A 22,102-nucleotide genomic window follows, 5' to 3' on the forward strand; every position below is an offset into this window, starting at 1 on the left:
CTTAATTTCAACATAAGTCATTTATTTGGTAGTCAAACTATGTGATTTCTCTCAGCCAATCAGTGGGGAATGAGAGAGCATACATTACAATGAAAGCAACAATATAACATGTTAAATTGAGGTTAGAATATAAATATTCCAATTCATCCACTAAAGGGTTGATTGGGAGTGTGACAACTAATGCAGGAACAAATTTTTATCATTTAAAAATGAACAATGACATTGATAAAACATATTTACACACTAATTGTGTTAAAAAGTGAAGGACATTGTACTTTAGTAGCATAAACAAAAGTTGATTACCACAAGAATTGGTCTTTAGTATTTCAGAGCTTAAAGAGGAGTTTGTAGGTCAAACTCAGTGGGCCAGTGAGTAAAGGCCTCTGAGAGCGATACACATGATGAGAGGACGGTTACCCTGCTGATTTATTTCTGTCCTCAATGTGTCACCGTCTCTCCTCAGAGTCATATTAGAGGAAGCAAACAGATGTTCTATGCTGGACAAGACATGGTCTGCCAGCACAGCCAGGTCAACGCTGCTCGCTGGTGACTCCCTGCTTGCTGATACGCTTTGCACCTAGGAAAGAACCACAACAACCATTTGTGATGGACACACATATTGTAGTGTGGTGCTGATGCGTGCTGACAAACCAAAAGTTCCAGGATTTTTAACACATGAGAAGTGCAACAGACTCTCAGTGCAGCGAGACAATCACTTGTTAGCTCTGAAAAGACAACACAAACATTTCGAACTTGATAAGGATCCAAATTACTGGAAAGTATTTCTTACAGTGGATAGAGAAAGTGAACACAGCCCTACTAAAATAGCATAACAATAAATGTGTGTACAAATGACATTGGAAAAGTTATGTTTTTGTGAAGAAAGAAAAGTTGACACATTAAAACTGAGTATCCATACGAATGAGACTACAATAAATAAAGAATAATGTGACCTATAAGTTGTACAATTCAATTAGAAAAAAAGGCAAATTTCAGGGGGCACATACTATATTAAGCAGCTTAGTAAACTTTGAATATATTACTGTAATACTTTTTCTGTTGATTTTTACAAAATATAGATCAAATAAATTATATTTTAAATAATTATTTATTGTGGTTGTAAATGTTTTAAATATTCAGGTTCACCCTCTATATTCATCTGTACATCAGGGCTCTTCCACTTTCTCCAGGCCAATGTGAAATAAGATATTTAAATAATACAGTATAGCATGGCTAATAGAAAGCCGGCAACCAGCGTCCTAACAGCTAGCTGGCAAATAGGGTTGATAATCACTAATTAGCCACTAGCTTGCTAATTGCCAGCTAAGACCACTAATCGCTGACTGACAACTACCGCGCAACTAATATGCTAATCAAAGGGTTACTACGAGAGTGCTAATCGCTAGCTATTTTATATGGCAACATGAATATAAATATTCATATCTAATACAATTTCTTAACTACACTACAATGTTCCATTCATCCACCCTACCATCCATTTACTACCGCTTGTCCTGTTTGGGGTCATGGGGGGAGCTGGTGCCTATCTCACCATAATCGGGCGGAAGGCGGCGTACACCCTGGACAAGTCGCCACCTCATAGCAGGGCCAACACAGATAGACAGATAACATTCACATTCGCGCACTAGGGCCAATTTAGTGTTGCCAATCAACCTATCCCCAGGTGCATGTCTTTGGAAGTGGGAGGAAGCCGGAGTACCCGGAGAGAACCCACGCAGTCACGGGGAGAACATGCAAACTCCACATATAAAGATCCCGATCACAGGATCAAACCCAGGACCTTCGTATTGTGAGGCATACACACTAACCCCTCTTTCACCGTGCTTCCCACACTACAATGTTGGAATGTTACATTTATATTTGTGGAAAAACTGCAGAGGAAATATGAAGAAGTATATTTGTGACAAGTGTAATCAACAAAAATATCACAACTTTGCCCTCACTGTAATTCATCTGCGGACTCCAGTATAAATTATTGGGGTGGGGGGTTGGAATAGGTGCTGTATTTCTATTATCATTAAATTGTCCGTTGTTACTTCTTCAGTTGATTTGTACATGTTATAGGTCAGGTATTTTTTAAAGATTATGTATCGTGGTGTCATTCTTTTTATTCAAAAAACCTTCTGTACTTGATCCTTTTGTGCTAATAAAGTTGTGTTTAAATCCAATCAAAGATTGCTCACCGTCCAAAGCACTGATAACAAGGTGAAATGCTGTGAGCACTGTTGTGGACAGCTCTGTCTCAGCTGACTCTTCCAGGACGTCCAGTACAGCCTGAATGTTGTCTTTGTATGCAGCTGGAACATCCGCCATGTCGGGGCTCGTATCCAGGAGCAACTGGTCCAGCTGCGAAAGGACAAAGAAAGGAGCGGCCGTGATTGAGTCATGGGCAGGACGTGCACACATCATGACAGAGAGGCGACGTCCCACCGCGCTCTGAAGACCACTGAGAGCTGTTCTGTCTTCCAGGACTGCAGTGATGTGCTGCAGCAGAGACGACTTGGTGGAAGCAGGAAGAGATGAGAGCAGCTGGAAATGACCACACAGCCGGTCTACTTCTGCATTGAGAAGAAAACAATCATATTTTTAAATTAATGAAAGTGAAATGGGTGCCTTGTTTAAGGAGGCTGGGTTAGGATTATTCTCAGCGGGAGAGGACTGGGCCGATAATAATCCATCATACAATAAATGAGAATGAACCCTTTCTTTTGCCGGCATAAATACAATGCCATGTTCCTGTGCTTGTTTTATTCGTCAGTCGTTTTCAAACAGGGTGCAAAGGGTTCCTCGCAGCACCTGAGTGCAATAGTAAAAGGAAATGAGTGGAGTGAATACTTTTTCAGTCATACACAATCTTTGTCTCTGTGAAAGGCGAGACCGCTATTTTACTTGCACGCACACACATGTCCTTTCTTAATAGGAAGACGTTCATGTCTTGTGTTTATGTCAGCATTTCAGCTAACAAGCTGGCACTATCAATCAGTGAGTTTATCAAAATGCAGTTTTTTGGATAATTTAAATTTAAACCAGTAATACTATCTGTCGAGAGTTTTACCGTGGTTATCATTAATACCCTTTATCGTTACATCCTTGTATGGATTGATGACAACTTGCTAACCTTGTGGAAATGCCATCCATGATTTTGTGAGTTTAAAAGGAGGTCACCATTTTTATGTATTACATTTTGAAAGCCACTATTTGGCCGGTCAAATGAAACGACTCAGCGGGCCAGGTTTGGCCCCCGTGCCTCGTTTTGGGCATCCAAGGTTTATAATGCAGTGCACTTTGTAAACGCAAAAAGGCGAAGCACCACGCTGATAGAATGACACAATATCAAGATCAGAGTTTCCCTGTCATGCAAAAGATGGTGGCGTAAGTGATTTATCAGATGGATATACCGTGCATACAGTCTATACCAGTGGTTCTCAAACTTTTTTCATTGATGTACCCCCTGTGAACATTTTTTTATTTCAAGTAACCCCTACTAAGAGGAGAGCATTTTTGGTTGAAAAAAAGAGATAAAGAAGTAAAATACAACACTATGTCATCAGTTTCTGATTTATTAAATTGTATAACAGTGCAAAATATTGCTAATTTGTAGTGGTCTTTCTTGAACTATTTGGAAAAAAAGATATAAAAATAACTAAAAACTTGTTGAAAAATAAACAAGTGATTCAATCATGGATAAAGATTTCTACACATAGAAGTAATCATCAACTTAAAGGCCTACTGAAACCCACTACTACCCACCACGCAGTCTGATAGTTTATATATCAATGATGAAATATTAACTTTGCAACACATGCCAATACGGCTTTTTTAGTTTACAAAATTGCAATTTTAAATTTCCCGGGAGTTTCGTCTTGAAAACGTTGTGTAATGATGACGTGTGCGCGTGAAGTCACGGGGTTTTAGGAAGTGTGAGCGCTACGCACACACATAGGTAAAAGTCGTCTGCTTTAACGGCATAATTACACAGTATTTTGGACATTTGTGTTGCTGAATCTTTTGCGATTTGTTCAATTAATATTGGAGAAGTCACAGTAGAAAGATGGAGTTTGGAAGCTTTAGCCTTTAGTCACACAAACACACGGTGATTCCTTGTTTAAAATTCCCGGAGGTGAAAATTTACTATGGATCAGAGCGCGGTCAAGCGGACATGAATCCAGACCAAATGTCAACCAGCAAGTTTCAGTGAGAAAATTGTGGTTAAAAAGTCAGTTCTTACCGGACAAAAGCTGAGCATGTGCCGTCCATAGCTGCCGTCGACTCCCCTGAGACACTGCGCGTCAACACACCCGTGGACACACTCCTCCGACTATCAGGTAATATTAAACTCACTAAAACATTAGCAACACAATAGAAAGATAAGGGATTTCTCAGAATTATCCTAGTATATGTGTTTAAAAACATCGGAATACGTCCCAATGCTAGTGCGTTTTTTTTTTTAACTCGTTTTTTTTTTGTTTAGTTTTTTTCTAGTCCGTCGCTATTAATATCCTCAAACACGAATCTTTCATCCTCGCTCAAATTAATGGGGAAATTGCCGTTTTCTCGGTCCGAATAACTGTTTTTGTTGGAGACTCCCATTAAAATCAATGTGAATATGTGAGGAGCCATCAACATGTGACGTCACCGTCTGCGACTTCTGGTAAAAGCGAGGCTTTTTCAGGAAGTACCAAAAGTGGCGAACTTTATCGTCGATTTTCTCTACTAAATCCTTTCAACAAAAATATGGCAATATCGCGAAATGATCAAGTATGACACATAGAATGGACCTGCTATTCCTGTATCTCATTTCAGGAGGCCTTTAAAGTGCCCTCTTTGTGGTTTGCTATAGAGATCTATCTGGATTCATGAACTTCCTTCCATCCATCCATTTTCTACCGCTTATTCCCTTTCGGGGTCGCGGGGGGCGCTGGCGCCTATCTCAGCTACAACCGGGCGGAAGGCAGGGTACACCCTGGACAAGTCGCAACCTCATGGCAGGGCCAACACAGATAGACAGACAACATTCACACTCACATTCACACACTAGGGCCAATTTAGTGTTGCCAATCAACCTATCCCCAGGTGCATGTCTTTGGAAGTGGGAGGAAGCCGGAGTACCCGGAGGGAACCCACGCATTCACGGGGAGAACATGCAAACTCCACACAGAAAGTTCCCGAGCCTGGATTTGAACCCAGGACTGCAGGAACTTCGTATTGTGAGGCAGACGCACTAACCCCTCTGCCACCGTGAAGCCATTCATGAACTTAATTCGAAACATTTCTTCACAAAAAAATAAATCTTTGACATCAATATTTATGGAACATGTCCACAAAAAAATCTAGCCGTCAACACTGAATATTGCATTGCTACATTTCCTTTCACAGTTTATGAACTTACATTCATATTTTCTTCAAATATTATTCAATAAATATATTTATAAAGGATTTTTGAATTGTTGCTATTTTTAGATTTTTTTTTTTTTTTTTAATCTCACCTACCCTTGACATACCTTCAAGTACCCCCAGGGTGTACTTGAGAATCACTGGTCTATACTGTAAGTTTAAAAAACAGCTCAAATATCATAAACACGTTCCTCATTGCTTTATTTTTTGGGGAAAAAGTGCATCTAAATCGCCTGTCAGAAGTGTGTCAGCAGCAGGTCGCTCACCTAAACGAGTTGACACCCAGCAAAAGTAAGTAGAGAAAGTTGACTTGTGTTTAGTTGTATCCATCCATCCATTTTCTACCGCTTATTCCCTTTTGGGGTCGTGGGGGGCGCTGGCGCCTATCTCAGCTGCGTGTTTAGTTGTAAACTACCCTAAATTTTTGACATTACTACCGATAACAACATCAATTTCACACCGTGTGCATCTTGGAACCTCCGTTTGGACATCCCTGTGTGGAATGTGCCACTTGCACTCCAGTTTCTCCTACATTCCAAAAATATGTATGTTACCTTCATTGAAAATTGTCCATGGATATGAATGTTAGTGTGAAGGATTGTTTATATACAGCATTTGTGTCTGCGAGTGGCCATGCTAACTTGACTTAGATTGTCTATGAGCTAGTTCAGTGGCCCGGTGGTTGGGGACCACTGGACTAGCTCGAATGGCACTGGGCCGCAGAATAATTTTTTATAATTTTGTTTTTGTTTTAAATTTTTGTATTATTTTACGTTATTGAATCAACAAAAAAACAACACAAGATACACTTACAATTAGTGCACCAACCCAAGTATATATTGGGTAGGTGAAAATATATGCAACATTGCAAATCAAAATTGTCATGCCATATATATATATTGTCATATTGACCACGCTCTTTAAGTTTGGTTACCAGGGTAAAGGAGGTCCTATAAAGATTTCAGTTATTTTAACCACAGAGTAAGTTAAGCTTACTCAAGAACTGCAAACATTAAAGTATTGTTAAATGTATTTTAGAAGAAGTACAAATTGATGGCTGACCCTTCCTGAGACGGTTGACTTCAGAGTTGTTTGGCACAGAAGCGCCGGTGACACTCAGCGGTACTTTTTCAGAATGACAGTCCACCTCAAAGCCCCCCTTGATGTTTGACATCAGACAGAGATCTGTTTAAAAGGACACAAACACGTCGCTAAGAGCCAGCAATACTGCAAGAGGTAATTTCTTTGACAGTTACCATAGCGACCGTCATGCTTGACCTCGAGCTCAATGAGGGAATAGGCCAGGGTGGTGTTAGTGGGAATCTCCATGGAAATGTTACTGTCTTTGTTCAGGCTGCCATTGTCTTTCAGTATAACCTGCACATGAGAAACACAAAGTTATGTGTGGATATTTTATTTTGAAATGCACAATTTGTTCTCAAGACCCCCCATAGTAGTTTTAAGGAATAAGTAGTAAATATGTGAGAGTGTTCCAGCTGCACCTTTGGACTCTTGGGTCCGCAGAGGCTGAATGTCCCCGCACACTGTCCTGTCTGCTGCACTTCTTCTATGACATAACAAGGCTGGCTGGTCACAATGCGCTCCTTCACGATGCCAAACACCTGACGCTTCTTCCTGGTCTGCTGGATCAGACAATGGGACATGTCCAGTATCCTGGTGGGACATTGGTTTGTAAAATAACAACAAGAACAAAAAAAAACATCAGTCATAATGAACCATAATTGAAACTAAAGCACTGACCCATAAATCCATAAGTGAGTCAATAAACATATTTTCATTTGATCTCTCCCACTCTTATTAGCAAACAGTACATCTGTGCTTTCGAGTGAACACAAGATAAAAACAGCTTTCGAATGGTGCAGCATATTTTATAATTTATTTTCAAATGTCCTGTCTCTATCAGAAAGATTTTGGATGCCATGCCTCATTTTTTTAAATGAAACCCCTTGCCTTAAATAAATGCAAATGCATTTGTGCCATTTTTTAACTTTATTTATTCATCTTTATTCTGACTGATTTTCCCGCAAAAAAAATACATTATATTGTTCAATACTGTTTGAACGACATAACATATTGGGATGATAAACGGTGTTGATAACTGTGGTTAAACTTTGATGGTAAGTATAATTTTAAATTAGAATTATCGAAAAAATTTAATAGATAACTGCACTTTGATAACTCACACACTGACTGCTGCCAGCTCGCTAGCTTAAATGCTAACATGAAAAAAAGGGACATTAAGGTCTATCCCCATTATGCAACGAAATACCCTATTTTAAACTTATATAAATAACTGTCCGAGCAACTCGGTTATTTAATTGTTCACTGTTAACCTCCAAGCTGTGCTCTCTTCAAACAGAGTGCCATCCATCCATCCATCTTCTTCCGCTTATCCGAGGTCGGGTCGCGGGGGCAGCAGCCTAAGCAGGGAAGCCCAGACTTCCCTCTCCCCAGCCACTTCGTCTGGCTCTTCCCGGGGGATCCCGAGGCGTTCCCAGGCCAGCCGGGAGACATAGTCTTCCCGTGTCCTGGGTCTTCCCCGTGGCCTCCTACCGGTTGGACGTGCCCTAAACACCTCGTTCGGGTAGCATCCTGACCAGATGCCCGAACCACCTCATCTGGCTCCTCTCGATGTGGAGGAGCAGCAGCTTTACTTTGAGTTCCTCCCGGATGACAGAGCTTCTCACCCTATCTCTAAGGGAGAGCCCCGCCACACGGCGGAGGAAACTCATTTCGGCCGCTTGTACCCGTGATCTTATCCTTTCGGTCATGACCCAAAGCTCATGACCATATGTGAGGATGGGAACATTGATCGACCGGTAAATTGAGAGCTTTGCCTTCCGGCTCAGCTCCTTCTTCACCAAAACAGATCGGTACAACGTCCGCATTACTAAAGACGCCGCACCGATCCGCCTGTCGATCTCACGATCCACTCTTCCCCCGCTCGTGAACAAGACTCCTGGGTACTTGAACTCCTCCACTTGGGGCAGGGTCTCCTCCCCAACCCGGAGATCGCACTCCAGCCAAAAGAACCCGATAGGACTCCTTCTTCAGCTTGACGGTATCCCTCACCGCTGGTGTCCACCAGCGGGTTCTAGGATTACCGCCACGACAAGCACCAACTACCTTGCGGCCACAGCTCCCATCAGCCGCCTCGACAATAGAGGTGCAGAACATGGTTCACTCGGACTCAATGTCCAGCACCTCCCTCGTGACATGTTCAAAGTTCCTCCGGAGGTGGGAATTGAAACTTTCTCCGACAGGAGACTCTGCTAGACGTTCCCAGCAAACCCTCACAATGCGTTTGGGCCTGCCAGGTCTGTCCGGCATCCTCCCCCACCATCGCAGCCAACTAACCACCAGGTGGTGATCAGTAGAAAGCTCCGCCCCTCTCTTCACCCGAGTGTCCAAAACATGAGGCCGCAAATCCGATGACACAACTCCAAAGTCGATCATGGAACTGCGGCCTAGGGTGTCCTGGTGCCAAGGTCACATATGGACACTCATGTTTGAACATGGTGTTTGTTATGGACAAACTGTGACGAGCACAGAAGTCCAATAACAAAACACCACTCGGGTTCAGATCCGGGCGGCCATTCTTCCCAATCACGCCTCTCCAGGTTTCACTGTCGTTACCAACATGAGCGTTGAAGTCCCCCAGCAGAACAACGGAATCACCCGAGGGAGCACTCTCCAGTACTCCCTCGAGTGTACCCAAAAAGGGTGGGTACTCTGAACTGTTGTTTGGTGCGTAAGCGCAAACAACAGTCAGGACCCGTCCACCCACCCGAAGGCGGAGGGAGGCTACCCTTTCGTCCACTGGGTTGAACTCCAACGTGCAGGCTTTGAGCCGGGGAGCAACGAGAATTGCCACCCCAGCCTGTCGCCTCTCACTGCCGGCCACGCCAGAGTGAAAGAGAGTCCATCCCCTTTCAAGAGAAGTGGTTCCAGAGCCCTTGCTGTGCGTCGAAGTGAGTCCGACTACATCCAGCCGGAATTTCTCTACTTCACGCACCAGCTCAGGCTCCTTTCCCCCCAATGAGGTGACGTTCCACGTCCCAAGAGCGAGCTTATGTAGCCGAGGATCGGACCGCCAAGTGCCTTGCCTTCGGCTGCCGCCCAGCTCACATTGCACCCAACCTCTATGGCCCCTGCTATGGGTGGTGAGCCCATTGGAGGGGGGGACCCACGTTGCCTTTTCGGGCTGTGCCCGGCCGGGCCCCATGGGTACAGGCCCGGCCACCGGGCCCTCGCCATCGTGCCCCACCTCCGGGCCTGGGTCCAGAGGGGGGCCCCGGTGACCCGCGTCCGGGCGAGGGAAATCTGGGTCCTTTGTTTTTACTTTTCATAGAGGTTTTCGAACAGAGTGATCGTTTTAAACAGAGTGATCGTTTTATATTCAGAGGAATCCTTGACAAAGGTGTTTTTACGATGCGTTCAAGAATCACTGAATAGAATATAGTGCCACAATGCCCGCCAGAAATAAAAAACAATAATAATATATTTTATTTGTTATGTACTTTTCATGTAAATAAATCTTACAGTACAAACAGATATTTAAATCAATAAAATCTTAGCCATTTAAAGAGATAAAATACTAAGACTAAAACACTAACAGTGAATCATAAGAAACACAAAACATGCAAAAAAGTGATGTTTCTAACAGTGCATTCTTTTATGTGAGTTATTTAACAAAATAGATGGTCAAAAGATTTCAGTGAGTGTACAAGTACTTTTTGAGCACATTCAACATAATTGCAATAATGATAACCGTGATAATTTTGGTCACGTTAACCGTAATATGAAATGTTCATATCATTATATCCCAATTAACATAATATATATTATAAAGTTATCTGGGATAGGCTCCAGCTTGTTGCATGGTTATTTGATAAAAAATATTGTAAAAGTTAGTGTCTAAGGTAATCTCTCTAATAAAAAAATCCCACATAATAAATATCGGTTGTCTCTATACTATATGTAACTGTCTGCAGTTGAATAAATAAATGCCCCCGAGGAGAGTAATCCGTAATTGACTGGTAGGGGATTCATCGATTCCGCCTATCCATCTCTCTATAAATAATGTTTTTTTTTTTAAACTAACAGTGCCTTATAAACATATGTATCTATGTAATGTGGTAACAAGAACATGCACGATAACATGTAATATATGGGACAGGATATGGGTCAATTTAAGCATTAACGTAACCTCTTTGCTGGGCACATCGATTTCACATTGGGCATAGCAACAAATTTCAGTCAACAACGGCGAAGAGAGCACTTTCTGTGTTTGCTACCACTAATGACAGACTTGTTGTGCGCCTAGAAGCATAATTGCTAAACATTTTAAATAAAGACGAAAAAGTAACTTACAATGTCCGCGCTCAGTGGGATGCCGACTGATGGGATGGGATTGTTGTGTTTTTCAGCAATACAGCGCCCATTTTTTTACTCCTCATTCCTGGGATATAAAAATGCTTCAGAAAAACTTTCAAAGTAGACTGATTTCTCGGGCTTGGTGTTGCAACTTTTTACTATACAGGTGAGAGGCATAATTTATAACCTAGAATTAACTTTTAGCTATCAACTAACTCAGGCGGTATAGCTCGGTTGGTAGAGTGGCCGGGCCAGCAACTTGAGGGTTCTGGGTTCGATTCTGCTTACGCCATCCTTGTCACTGCTGTTGTGTCCTTGGGCAAGACACTTTACCCACCTGCTCCCAGTGCCACCCACACTGGTTTAAATGTAACTAAGATATTGGGTTTCACTATGTAAAAGCGCGTTGAGTCACTAGAGAAAGGCGCTATATAAATATAATTCACTTCACTTTACTTAGAGGAGAACATTTTGGATCACTGTTACACTACAGTAAGCAAGGCATATCATGCAGTCCCACGTGCTGCCCTTGGACTATCAGATCACGTGATGGTGCACTTAATCCCTTCATACGGACAGAGACTGAAACTGACTAAACCTGTTATGAAGACCATTAAGTGTTTCACCGCTGAAGCTGTGGAGGAGCTGCGCTCATGTTTGGAGACGACAGACTGGGAGGCAATTGGAGCAGCCACAGACAATCTGGCCGAGTTAACGGACACTGTGACCTCATACCAACAGTTCAATGAGGCGCGCATTATTCCAACGTGCACCAGAGCTTGTTATAACAACGAACTATAAGCCCAAAGCCCCCCAGGCCCTGAATGACCGGACTCTCGCTCAGGACCTCAACACACATTAGTGTCGTCACGAACGGCCTTCAGCTCATCAAAGCTCTACTCCCCCCACCTGTGTGTTATATGTCTTTTATGTTGCACGATTGCGCCAGGTAAAATTCTTTGTTTGTGAACCCGTTCTCAAACAATGGCAATAAAAACTTTTCTGATTCTGATTCACAACTTTTCCTAACTCAGAGGCAATACAGCAGCAGCATAACAGCTCAAGCTAGCTCGTAGATAATAGGAGGAGCAGTGTGAGCAGGGTCTGTTACAATATAATTGTTACGTTAATACTCCAGCATATTAACACATGTTGCAGTGGGGAACGTTTAGAAGGACACACACTGTACAGGAAGTAAACGGGCTATTGTGAGTGAGCCAGCTTGGATTGTAACTGCAAATGAAGTTGATAATAAAGCTGATGTGAGCAATTATACCGCTCTAACGTCCATTCTTTATGGTTGGGAAAATAAAGGACGAGAGTGAAACAGGGTCCATAGTTCGTCGGTGTCGTCATACCCAGGTTTTTGGATGTTTTTTAGAGTGACTTATAGGCATAATAAACAACTTCCAATGTTCTGCATTGTTAGCCGCCTCATGCTTGCAGCTTTTCACTACCTAGGACGCACAGAAAAGAGACAGACAAAATGGACAAAATTCCCCGAAAACTGCAGTTTTACAAAATGTTTATAGGTTGACGGGAGGCATGTTTTACAACATATTTATGTGTTGTGGACTGTAGCAGAGTTATGTAATGTTAGAACTGTGCTGGGCTTTTTGAGTAGCACCTGTCTTTTTTAATCTTGTTCCATCCATCCATCCATTTTCTACCGCTTATTCCCTTTTGGGGTCGCGGGGGGCGCTGGCGCCTATCTTGTTGTGAGTGTTAAATAGGTCATATTATGATTTTTTTTCCTACATTTCAAACACTTCCTTGTGGTTTACATAACATGTAACCGTGGTTCTTTGGTCAAAATTTACATAGATTATGTTTTACAGACGGGCTTCACGGTGGAAGAGGGGTTAGTGCGTCTGCCTCACAATACGAAGGTCCTGCAGTCCTGGGTTCAAATCCAGCCTCGGGATCTTTCTGTGTGGAGTTTGCATGTTCTCCCCGTGAATGCGTGGGTTCCCTCCGGGTACTCCGGCTTCCTCCCACTTCCAAAGACATGCACCTGGGGATAGGTTGATTGGCAACACTAAATTGGCCCTAGTGTGTGAATGTGAGTGTGAATGTTGTCTGTCTATCTGTGTTGGCCCTGCGATGAGGTGGCGACTTGTCCAGGGTGTACCCCGCCTTCCGCCCGATTGTAGCTGAGATAGGCGCCAGCGCCCCCCGCGACCCCAAAAGGGAATAAGCGGTAGAAAATGGATGGATGTTTTACAGACCATTTTCGAGAGGCTTCCTGACCATCACAGTTGGATTATTTAGGGAGCACACCTGTTTTTAGAGTCTTTGAGAAGCTTTTGGACATCCACTTCATCCTTCTTCAAACTGCCAAATGACGACTGCAGTTTGGAAGACTCTTTGCCCTCCATGTTCATATTGGATTGGATGAAATTTGCATCCACCGTCCCTTGAATGTTGTCACCGTACGTCCCGTCGTATTTGATGAAGTCTGTCTCTGTTACATCTACAGATAGCGAGGAATAACACAGTGCGCATAGTACATAGAATGAAAGAACATAATGTCATGGCTGTCTTGAGTTTCCAATAATTTATACAAATCTTATTTTTTGTGATAGAGTGATTGGCGCACATACTTGGAAATGTGGTTCTTTTATGAATTTAATATGGGTCTACTGAAAATGTGACCAAATCTGCTGGGTCAAATGTATACATACGGCAATGGTAATATTTGGTTAAATGTCCCTTGACAAGTTCCACTGCAATAAGGCACTTTTGGTAGCCATCCACAAGCTTCTGGCTAGCTTCTGGTTAGGTTTTTGACCACTCCTCTTGACAAAATTGGTGCAGTTCAGCTAAATTTGGTCACATGGACAAAGATAAGACCTTCTGGAGGAAAGTTATTTGGTCAGATGAAACAAAAATGGAGCTGTTTGGCCACAATACCCAGCAATATGTTTGGAGGAGAAAAGGTTAGTCCTTTAATCCCAATAACACCAGGCCTACCGTCAAGCATGGTGGTGGTAGTATTATGCTCTGGGCCTGTTTACTTGCCAATGGAACTGGTGTTTTACAGAGAGTAAATGGGACAATGAAAAAGAAGAATTACCACCAAATTCTTCAGGACAACCTAAAATCATCAGCCCAGAGGTCGTGTCTTGGGCGCAGTTGGGTGTTCGAACAGCACAATGACCCCAAACACACGTCAAAAGTGGTAAAAGAATTGCTACATAAGGACAGAGGTGGGTAGAGTAGCCAGAAATTGTACTCAAGTAAGAGTACTGTTACTTTAGAGATGTATTACTCAAGTAAAAGTAAGGAGTAGTCACCCAAATATTTACTTGAGTAAAAGTAAAAAGTATGTTGTGAAAAAACTACTGAAGTACTGAGTAACTGATGAGTAACCTGTTCCTTTAATGATGACGGCAACAAGTAATGCACAAAAACATAAAAATAGCAATGAACAAATTCGAGCCAGGAATATCTCAAGCAACTCAAATAATAATATATATTAAATAATATATATTTGGTTTTACACTGTGTTAAAAAAAAATTGAAAATGAAATTTACCTTTGCAACCTCGTTATACTGTTGGCTAAGTTTTATATTCATAAATGTAAGTTTCTTAATACCAGACCTGTTTTTTGTGCCTTTAAAAAATATTTAGAACTCTACAATAAAACACTCTACCTGTAACAACCAAAAAGCTGTGAAAATGATGATGCTGTGTTCCAAATTTAAGTTATTTACTATGGCTTTGCACTTTATTTTATATATATATTTTTTTGCATTCTATTTTAGTTACTTTGAATTTACAACCCCTTGGCGCTGTTTTGTACGTTTTTATACTGTTTTGTACTGTTTTTGTACTTTGATTATTATTTTCAACTGTTTTTAAATGTTGAAATTTATAAATAAAAGTTTATAAAACATTATTTTTTTTTAAATGTGCAGTTAATCATGTGACCGCCTGGCTCTGTTTGATTGGTGAAACTGAGTCAAATGTCACCACTGACTGCATTTGAGTGGTGAAACGCAGGCATGTGACAGATCCTAATTTGAAGGTATGTCTGACAAAACAAAACAAAGCGTGCATTAACAGATCGATAAAAATCAGTAGCGAGTAGCGAGCTGAATGTAGATAAATGCAGCGGAGTAAAAGTAATGTTTCTTCTGTATAAATATGCTCAAGTAAAAGTATGTTGCATTGAAACTACTCTTAGAAGTACAATTTATCCCAAAAGTTACTCAAGTAGATGTAACGGAGTAAATGTAGCGCGTTACTACCCACCTCTGCATCAGGCTAGAATTAAAGGCCTACTGAAACCCACTACTACCGACCACGCAGTCTGATAGTTTATACATCAATGATGAAATCTTAACATTGCAACACATGCCAATACGGCCGGTTTAGTTTACTAAATTGCAATTTTAAATTTCCTGCAAAGTATCCTGTTGAAAACGTCGCGTAATAATGACACGTATGATGACGCGTGCGCGTGACGTCACCGGTTGTAGCGGACATGTTCTTCCAGCCCCGATCCAAGCTATAAGTAGTCTGCTTTAATCGCATAATTACACAGTATTCTGGACATCTGTGTTGCTGAATCTTTTGCAATTTGTTCTATTAATAATGGAGATTACAAAGAAGACAGATGTTGGTGGAAAGCGGTGCATTGCGGTCGGCTGTAGCAAAACAAACACAGCCGGTGTTTCTTTGTTTACATTCCCTAAGGATGCCGGTGAAGCTTTAATATGGAACAGAGTGGTCAAGCGAACATGGTTCTCTACCACATGTCAACCGGCAGGTTTCTGTGAGAAAATTGTGGTAATAAGTCGGCTTTAACCGTAGACATGAGCGGACCTTGTGTCGTTCCTCCTGCAGCTGTCAAAGAGGCAGGTGTGACTCTCTTGGCTCCTCCGTGGCTTCCCTCAGGACACTGGCGGTCACCACACCCCTCCGACTTTCAGGTATGACTATATAATCTCACTAAAACACAAGTAACACAATAAGCAGATAAGGGATTTTCCAGAATTATCCTAGTAAATGTGTCTAATAACATCTGTATAGCTCCCACTGCCCTCATCTTTTTTTCTTCTTCTTCTAGTCCTTCACTCTCACTATCCTCATCCATGAATCTTTCATCCTCGCTCAAATTAATGGGGAAATTGTCGCTTTCTCGGTCCGAATCGCTCGCGCTGCTGGTGGCCATGATTTTAAACAACGTGCGGATGTGAGGAGGTCTACAAGCGGTGACGTCACGCCCACATCGTCTGCTACTTTCGGTACAGGCAAGGCTTTTTTGTTAGCGACCAAAAGTTGCGAACTTTATCGTCGATGTTCTCTACTAAATCCTTTCAGCAAAAATATGGCAATATCGCGAAATGATCAAGTATGACACATAGAACGGACCTGCTATCCCCGTTTGAATAAGAAAATCTCATTTCAGTAGGCCTTTAAGGTTTTAGAATGGCCTTCCCAAAGTCCTGACTTAATTGTGTGGACTATGCTGAAAAAACAAGTCCATGTTGAAAACCAAAAAATTTAGCTGAACTGCACCAATTCTGACAAGAGGAGTGGTCAAAAACTCAACCAGAAACTTGCCAAAAGCTTGTAGATGGCTACCAAGAGCGCCTTATTGCAGTGAAACTTGCCAAGGGACTTGTAACCAAATATTAACACTGCTGTATGTATACTTTTGACCCAACAGAATTGGTCACATTTTCAGTAGACCCATAATAAATTAATAAAATAACTAAACTTTATGACTGTTTTTGGAGCTAACACTTAAGTATGTGCTCCAATCACTCTATCACAGAAAAATAAGAGTTGTAGAAATTACTGGAAACTCAAGACAGCCATGACATTATGTTCTTTACAAGTGTATGTAAACCTTTGACCACGACTGTAGTACGAACAGTGCATTGTTACCTGGGGTGATGGCGTCTCCTGTGAGGATGTTATTGAGAGTGAAGTCAGTTAGGAGATGTTTGGGCTTCTGCCAGAACCACACACGTTTCTGCCTTGCGACCACAGTCAGCAAAGTGATGGAGTCATTGAGGCTTCTCATTGGGATTAACACACCTCCAGGGTCCACTTCCTCCACGAAGTTTCTGGTCGCTGTAGCAAACATATCCCGTCTGGCAGAGGTTTGCTCGGCTCTTCCTTACTTGTGAGAATAATGAATACGTTACATGAAATATATTACTTCTGTTATTGCGTGTGAAGCGCACAGATTAAAGACACGTATTTAAAAAGCAGCGATTTCCTGTCATTAGCCGTGTGCTCCAACAGCTGCGACGAACGAGCAGCATCATTCGTGGTTGAAATTTAAATGTTTAAAATGTCGTTGAAAACACACAGTGGCATAAAAAATATTACCGTTTTCACAAAGTCGTCGTCGTCGTACTGGGGAATCTGAAGAAAGATTCGGACTGACTCTGATAAGACAAAACACGACTTGCAAAGAGTCAACAATAAAGAGGTCACTTCCTATCACGAAGACACTTTGGCCCCGCCCAGCTCGGAAGAAGACAACAACAAAGATAAAAATGGTTATAAAAATGATAATAATTGTATTTTTTCATTTATGTCTTATATTAATATTAGTTGTAGTGATACAATTGCATAATTCATTTTAAAAACGGAACATTTTACAATGGGTATCTAAAGGTGTGGATAATTTTGAGCAGGGGTCTCAGACACGCGGCTAGCGGGCCAATTGCGGCCCGCGAGACGTTATTTTGCGGCCCCCACCTTAACATGAAAATGAATGCGGCCCACAAGTTTTATATGAATGGTGCTTGACAGCGTTGTGTGCAGAGGTGAAGGACTCTACCAATCATGGTGTGGTATATGGCTCTCGAGGGCCGAATATTGACGTCACTTGCGTGAGCAGAGAAACGTTTTGCTGCTTTTCCACTAGACCAAAATGGCTTTTTCAACGTTCTGGGTTGCCTACCCCTGCGTTAGTGGAAAAGCAGCATTATTCGTGTGAAAGAGACAGAAACGTAGCCATGGAGACGAGGGTTTTCTTACGTGCCTGGCTGCAGTCACACGTGACACCTGTCCGTCGGTAATAACAGTCCCCGATAACCTGGACCAATTCAAACCGTTATTTTTTAATTTTTTTTTTGTTTAATTTACGTCGCCTCACACATTGTTGCTGACTGGAGAAATTGAATAATTATTGTATATACTTATGACAGATTTATTTACTTAATTCTCATTTTGTTCATTTATATTTTGATTTTATTTTATGTTGAAAATAAAAATAGACATTTAAAAATATGTTTTTTAACAAATCTTTTCTTGCGGCCCAGCCTCACCCAGACTCTGCATCCAGTAGCCCCAAGGTAAATTGATTTTGAGACCCCTGATTTTGAGGTTTTGCCCCGCCCTCGTGAAGAGCTCAGTTCTTCTGAAGCAGGAGAACAACACAAACATGTCTCTAAATGACTCACGCTTGTTTGTATTTAGGTTTTGTTTACATTTTAGATTTTTTTTTTTAATACTGTTAACTCCTTGACTCTGAGTTACATTGTGATCTTCAAAACCAAATTCAATTTATATTATTTCTACTTTGGTTCTAGTAAACAAGACATTGCAAAATAAATGACAATAAAGTAATAATAATGATGGAAATAATAATAATAATAATATTAATAATTATAATAATAATAATACTCCGGCTTCCTCCCACTTCCAAAGACATGCACCTGGGAATAGGTTGATTGGCAACACTAAATGGTCCCTAGTGTTTGAATGTGAGTGTGAATGTTGTCTGTCTATCTGTGTTGGCCCTGCGATGAGGTGGCGACTTGTCCAGGGTGTACCCCACCTTCTGCCCGATTGTAGCTGAGATAGGCGCCAGCGCCCCCCGCAACCCCAAAAGGGAATAAGCGGTAGAAAATGGATGGATGGATAATATAATGTATACCATATTACTAACAACACTAAATTTGCCCAAATGAATGAATGTGAGTGTAAATGTTGTCTATCTGTGTTGGCCCTGCGATGAGATGGCGACTTGTCCAGGGTACGTGTACCCCGCCTTCCACCCATGTGCAGCCGGGATAGGCTCCAGCGCCCCCCTGCAAACCCGTAAGGGACAAACGGTAGGAAATGGATAGATGGATGGATATTACGAAATTAATATATAAGGTCATCATGTGTTCTGTTGTTCATCAAGAATCAGATTAATATATCCAAGTGATAAGCTTTTGTTGATTTCCCTGCTCTTTTTCAGACACACACTTTTTAATTTATTTTGTTGAAATTGAATAGACGGAGAGTATTTCGAGTTGTTTTAAGGATAAAAAGAAAAGAAGAACTGAAGCTTGAATTACCAGCAGTTTTTAGTTAGGGCTGGGGGCCCTCTGAGGCCCATGGTCACAAAATACAATTAAAGCTGCAAGCAGCGTTGGTCGGGTCCGCCGTTGGCCGCCGCCGCCGCCGCCGTGTCCCGAGTCCCCGATCTTAGTCAGACCAACATAGAGGTCTTTGTTTCATGTCTCTACGACATTCCTAACAGAAGTTACAAGCAGTTTTGTCTGGAAAAAGGATGACGGCTTTTTACAAAACTTTTATTTTGAAGGGGTAATTGCCAACTTCCTGTTGATTTCAACTGAAAGATGCCAATCATCAAAATGTAGGTGTAAGTGAGACCTACATAGAGTTTTTTGTTTCATGTCTGTCCGACGTTCCTACCAGAAGTTACAAGCAGTTTTATCCGTTTCCTCTTCCTAGGAGCAGTTTTTCTGTGTTTTGTTCAAAAATTGCAATAGAGCGCAATTTTGAGTTTTAAGGTTTGGTTTTTTCACTAGATCGCAATTTCTGCCAGTCCTGATGTGTGTGCCAAGTTTGGTGAGTTTTGAAGCATTTTAAGGGGGTCAAATTGCAGCTCAAAGAGGCAAAAATAGCATTTTTTTGCGAAAATTTTGCTTTGAATGAGTTTTTGCAAGATTTCTGTTGATTTTGGGTATAGACATTTTTTATTGGAAATGTAGGTCTAAGTCAGACCTACACAGAGGTTTTTGTTTCATGTCTCTACGACATTCCTGACGGAAGTTACAAGCGATTTGTTTTTGTTTTTTGCTAGGGGGCGCTAGCGCGCAATTTTCATTATTGGGGTTTGGTTGCTTAATATGTTGGGGAGGGACACCGTACCGACGTGTGTGTCAACTTTGGTGAGTTTTGAAGCATGTTAAGGGGGTCAAATTAGGGTATTGTTTGTGTTGTATTCCTAGGGGGCGCTAGAGCACAATTTTGAGTTTTGGGGTTTGGTTTTTTCATTAACTCGCAATTGTTGCCAGTCCTGATGTGTGTGCCAAGTTTGGTGAGTTTTGAAGCATTTTAAGGGGGTCAAATTACAGCTCAAAGAGGTAAAAATGATATTTTTTTGGAAAATTTGCGCAGGGGTTCTTTGAAGGCGCATAAAATCAAAACCGTAAAACTTATCACAACTTTGTCCGACCACTTTTTTTAAAAGGGTTCAATCTCTCTCCTGTGCGAGTTTGAAGCCGAAACGACAAACGCACTGGGAGGAGTTTCGATTTGAAAAAGGTGACGGGTTTTTACAAAACTTTTATTTTGAAGGGGTAATTGCCAACTTCTTGTTGATTGTTTCTGATAGCTGTCAATTATTAAAATGTAGGTCTAAGTGAGACCTACATAGAAGTTTTTGTTTCATGTCTTTCCGACATTCCTACCGGAAGTTACAAGCAGTTTTGTCTGTGGTTTCTTCCTGGAAGCAGTTTTTTCTGTGTTTTATTGAAAAATTGCGCTAGAGCGCAATTTTGAGTATTTTTTTTATTTTTTTTCATTAGATTGCAATTTCTGCAAGTCCTGATGTGTCTGCCAAGTTTGGTGAGTTTTGAAGCATTTTAAGGGGGTCAAATTACAGCTCAAAGAGGCAAAAATAGCATTTTTTTGCAAAAATTTTGCTTTGAATGGGTTTTTGCAAAATTTCTGTTGATTTTTGCCCGAGAACATACTATTATGAAATGTAGGTCTAAGTCAGACCTACACAGAGGTTTTCGTTTCATGTTTCTACGACATTCCTAACGGAAGTTACAAGCAGTCTGGTTTTTTTTTTTCGTAGGGGGCGCTAGCGCGCATTTTTCATTTTTGGGGTTTGGTTTTTTTATTAGATGGCAATTTTCGCCAGTTCTGATGAGTGTGTGAAATTTGGTGAGTTTTGAAGCATGGTCAGTGGGTCAAATTAAGGTTCAAAGAGGCGGCGGAATAATAATAATTAAAGCTGCAAGCAGCGTTGGTCGGGTCCGCCGCCGCCGCCGTGTCCCGAGTCCCGATATTAGTCAAACCAACATAGAGGTTTTTATTCCATGTCTATACGACATTTCTAACAGAAGTTACATGCAGTTTTGTCTGGGTTTTTTCCTAGGGGGCGCTAAGCGCAATTTCGATTTTTGGGGTTTGGTTTTTTGTTAGTTGGCAGTTATTGCCAGTTCTGATGTGTGTGCAAAATTTGGTGAGTTTTGAAGCATGTTAAGGGGGTGAAATTACAGATCGGCGATTCTGGATGTTGTTGATAAATGGCTTTCGGTCTGCATAACAGAGCTTTAACTAGCACTTTGAAGCATTTTAAGTAGGTCAAATTACAGCTCAAAGAGGCAAAAACGACATTTTTTAGGAAAATTTGCGCAGGGGTTCTTTGAAGGCGCGTAAAATCAAAACCTGAGAACTTATCAAAACTTTGATCTATACTTTTAATCAGAAGGGTTCAAACTCTCTCCTGTGCGAGTTTGAAGCCGAAACAACAAACGCACTGGGAGGAGTGTCGATTTGAAAAAGGTGACGGGTTTTCACAAAACTTTTATTTTGAAGGGGCAATTTTTAACTTCCTGTTGATTTTTGCCGAAGGATGTCAATTATCGAAATGTAGGTCTAAGTCAGACCTACCTAGAAGTTTTTTTTTTTTGTCTTTCCGGCATTCCTACCGGAAGTTACAAGCAGTTTTGTCCGTGTTTTCTTCCTGGAAGCAGTTTTTTCTGTGTTTTATTAAAAAATTGCGCTAGAGCGCAATTTTGAGTTTGTTTTTTTTTTTTTTTCATTAGATTGCAATTTCTGCCAGTCCTGATGTGTGTGCCAAGTTTGGTGAGTTTTGAAGCATTTTAAGGGGGTCAAATTGCAGCTCAAAGAGGCAAAAATAGCATTTTTTGCTAAAATTTTGCTTTGAATGAGTTTTTGTAAAATTTCTGTTGATTTTGGGTATAGACATCTTTTATTGGAAATGTAGATCTCAGTCAGACCTACACAGAGGTTTTTGTTTCATGTCTCTACGACATTCCCAACGGAAGT

The 22,102-nt window shown here is 41.4% G+C and overlaps 1 protein-coding gene across 2 annotated transcripts; it reads right to left on the reverse strand.

Moving 5' to 3' along the window:
* Positions 1-5: 5 nt before the first annotated feature.
* Positions 6-17,299, reverse strand: gsdmeb (gasdermin Eb). Of its 2 annotated transcripts, none has more exons than XM_061915819.1 (10): positions 17,162-17,299; positions 16,712-16,949; positions 13,093-13,285; positions 6,918-7,089; positions 6,672-6,792; positions 6,478-6,600; positions 2,452-2,579; positions 2,205-2,367; positions 652-725; positions 6-577 (listed from the first exon to the last, which is right to left on the reverse strand). In XM_061915819.1, exons 2-10 carry the CDS (start codon positions 16,911-16,913, stop codon positions 359-361), a joined length of 1,395 nt encoding a protein of 464 aa, XP_061771803.1. In that variant the 5' UTR covers positions 16,914-16,949; positions 17,162-17,299; the 3' UTR covers positions 6-358. The 2 variants fall into 2 exon arrangements, with proteins under 2 accessions (XP_061771803.1, XP_061771804.1); XM_061915820.1 differs by having other exon boundaries at positions 16,712-16,945; positions 17,162-17,293.
* Positions 17,300-22,102: the final 4,803 nt, after the last annotated feature.

This window comes from Nerophis ophidion, linkage group LG11 (assembly GCF_033978795.1).
Source record: "Nerophis ophidion isolate RoL-2023_Sa linkage group LG11, RoL_Noph_v1.0, whole genome shotgun sequence".
NCBI classification, from domain to species: domain Eukaryota; kingdom Metazoa; phylum Chordata; class Actinopteri; order Syngnathiformes; family Syngnathidae; genus Nerophis; species Nerophis ophidion.

What these genes read in the sequence shown, in the direction of transcription:
- gsdmeb (XM_061915819.1), bottom strand. Translation starts at nt 16,913, where the DNA reads ATGTTTGCTACAGCGACCAGAAACTTCGTGGAGGAAGTGGACCCTGGA. An exon ending in AGTCAACCGTCTCAGGAAGG is followed by an intron (nt 2,580 to 6,477) that starts GTCAGCCATCAA and finishes TTCTCAATGCAG; the next exon opens with AAGTAGACCGGCTGTGTGGT. An exon ending in TCAGTGGTCTTCAGAGCGCG is followed by an intron (nt 2,368 to 2,451) that starts GTGGGACGTCGC and finishes GTCCTTTCGCAG; the next exon opens with CTGGACCAGTTGCTCCTGGA.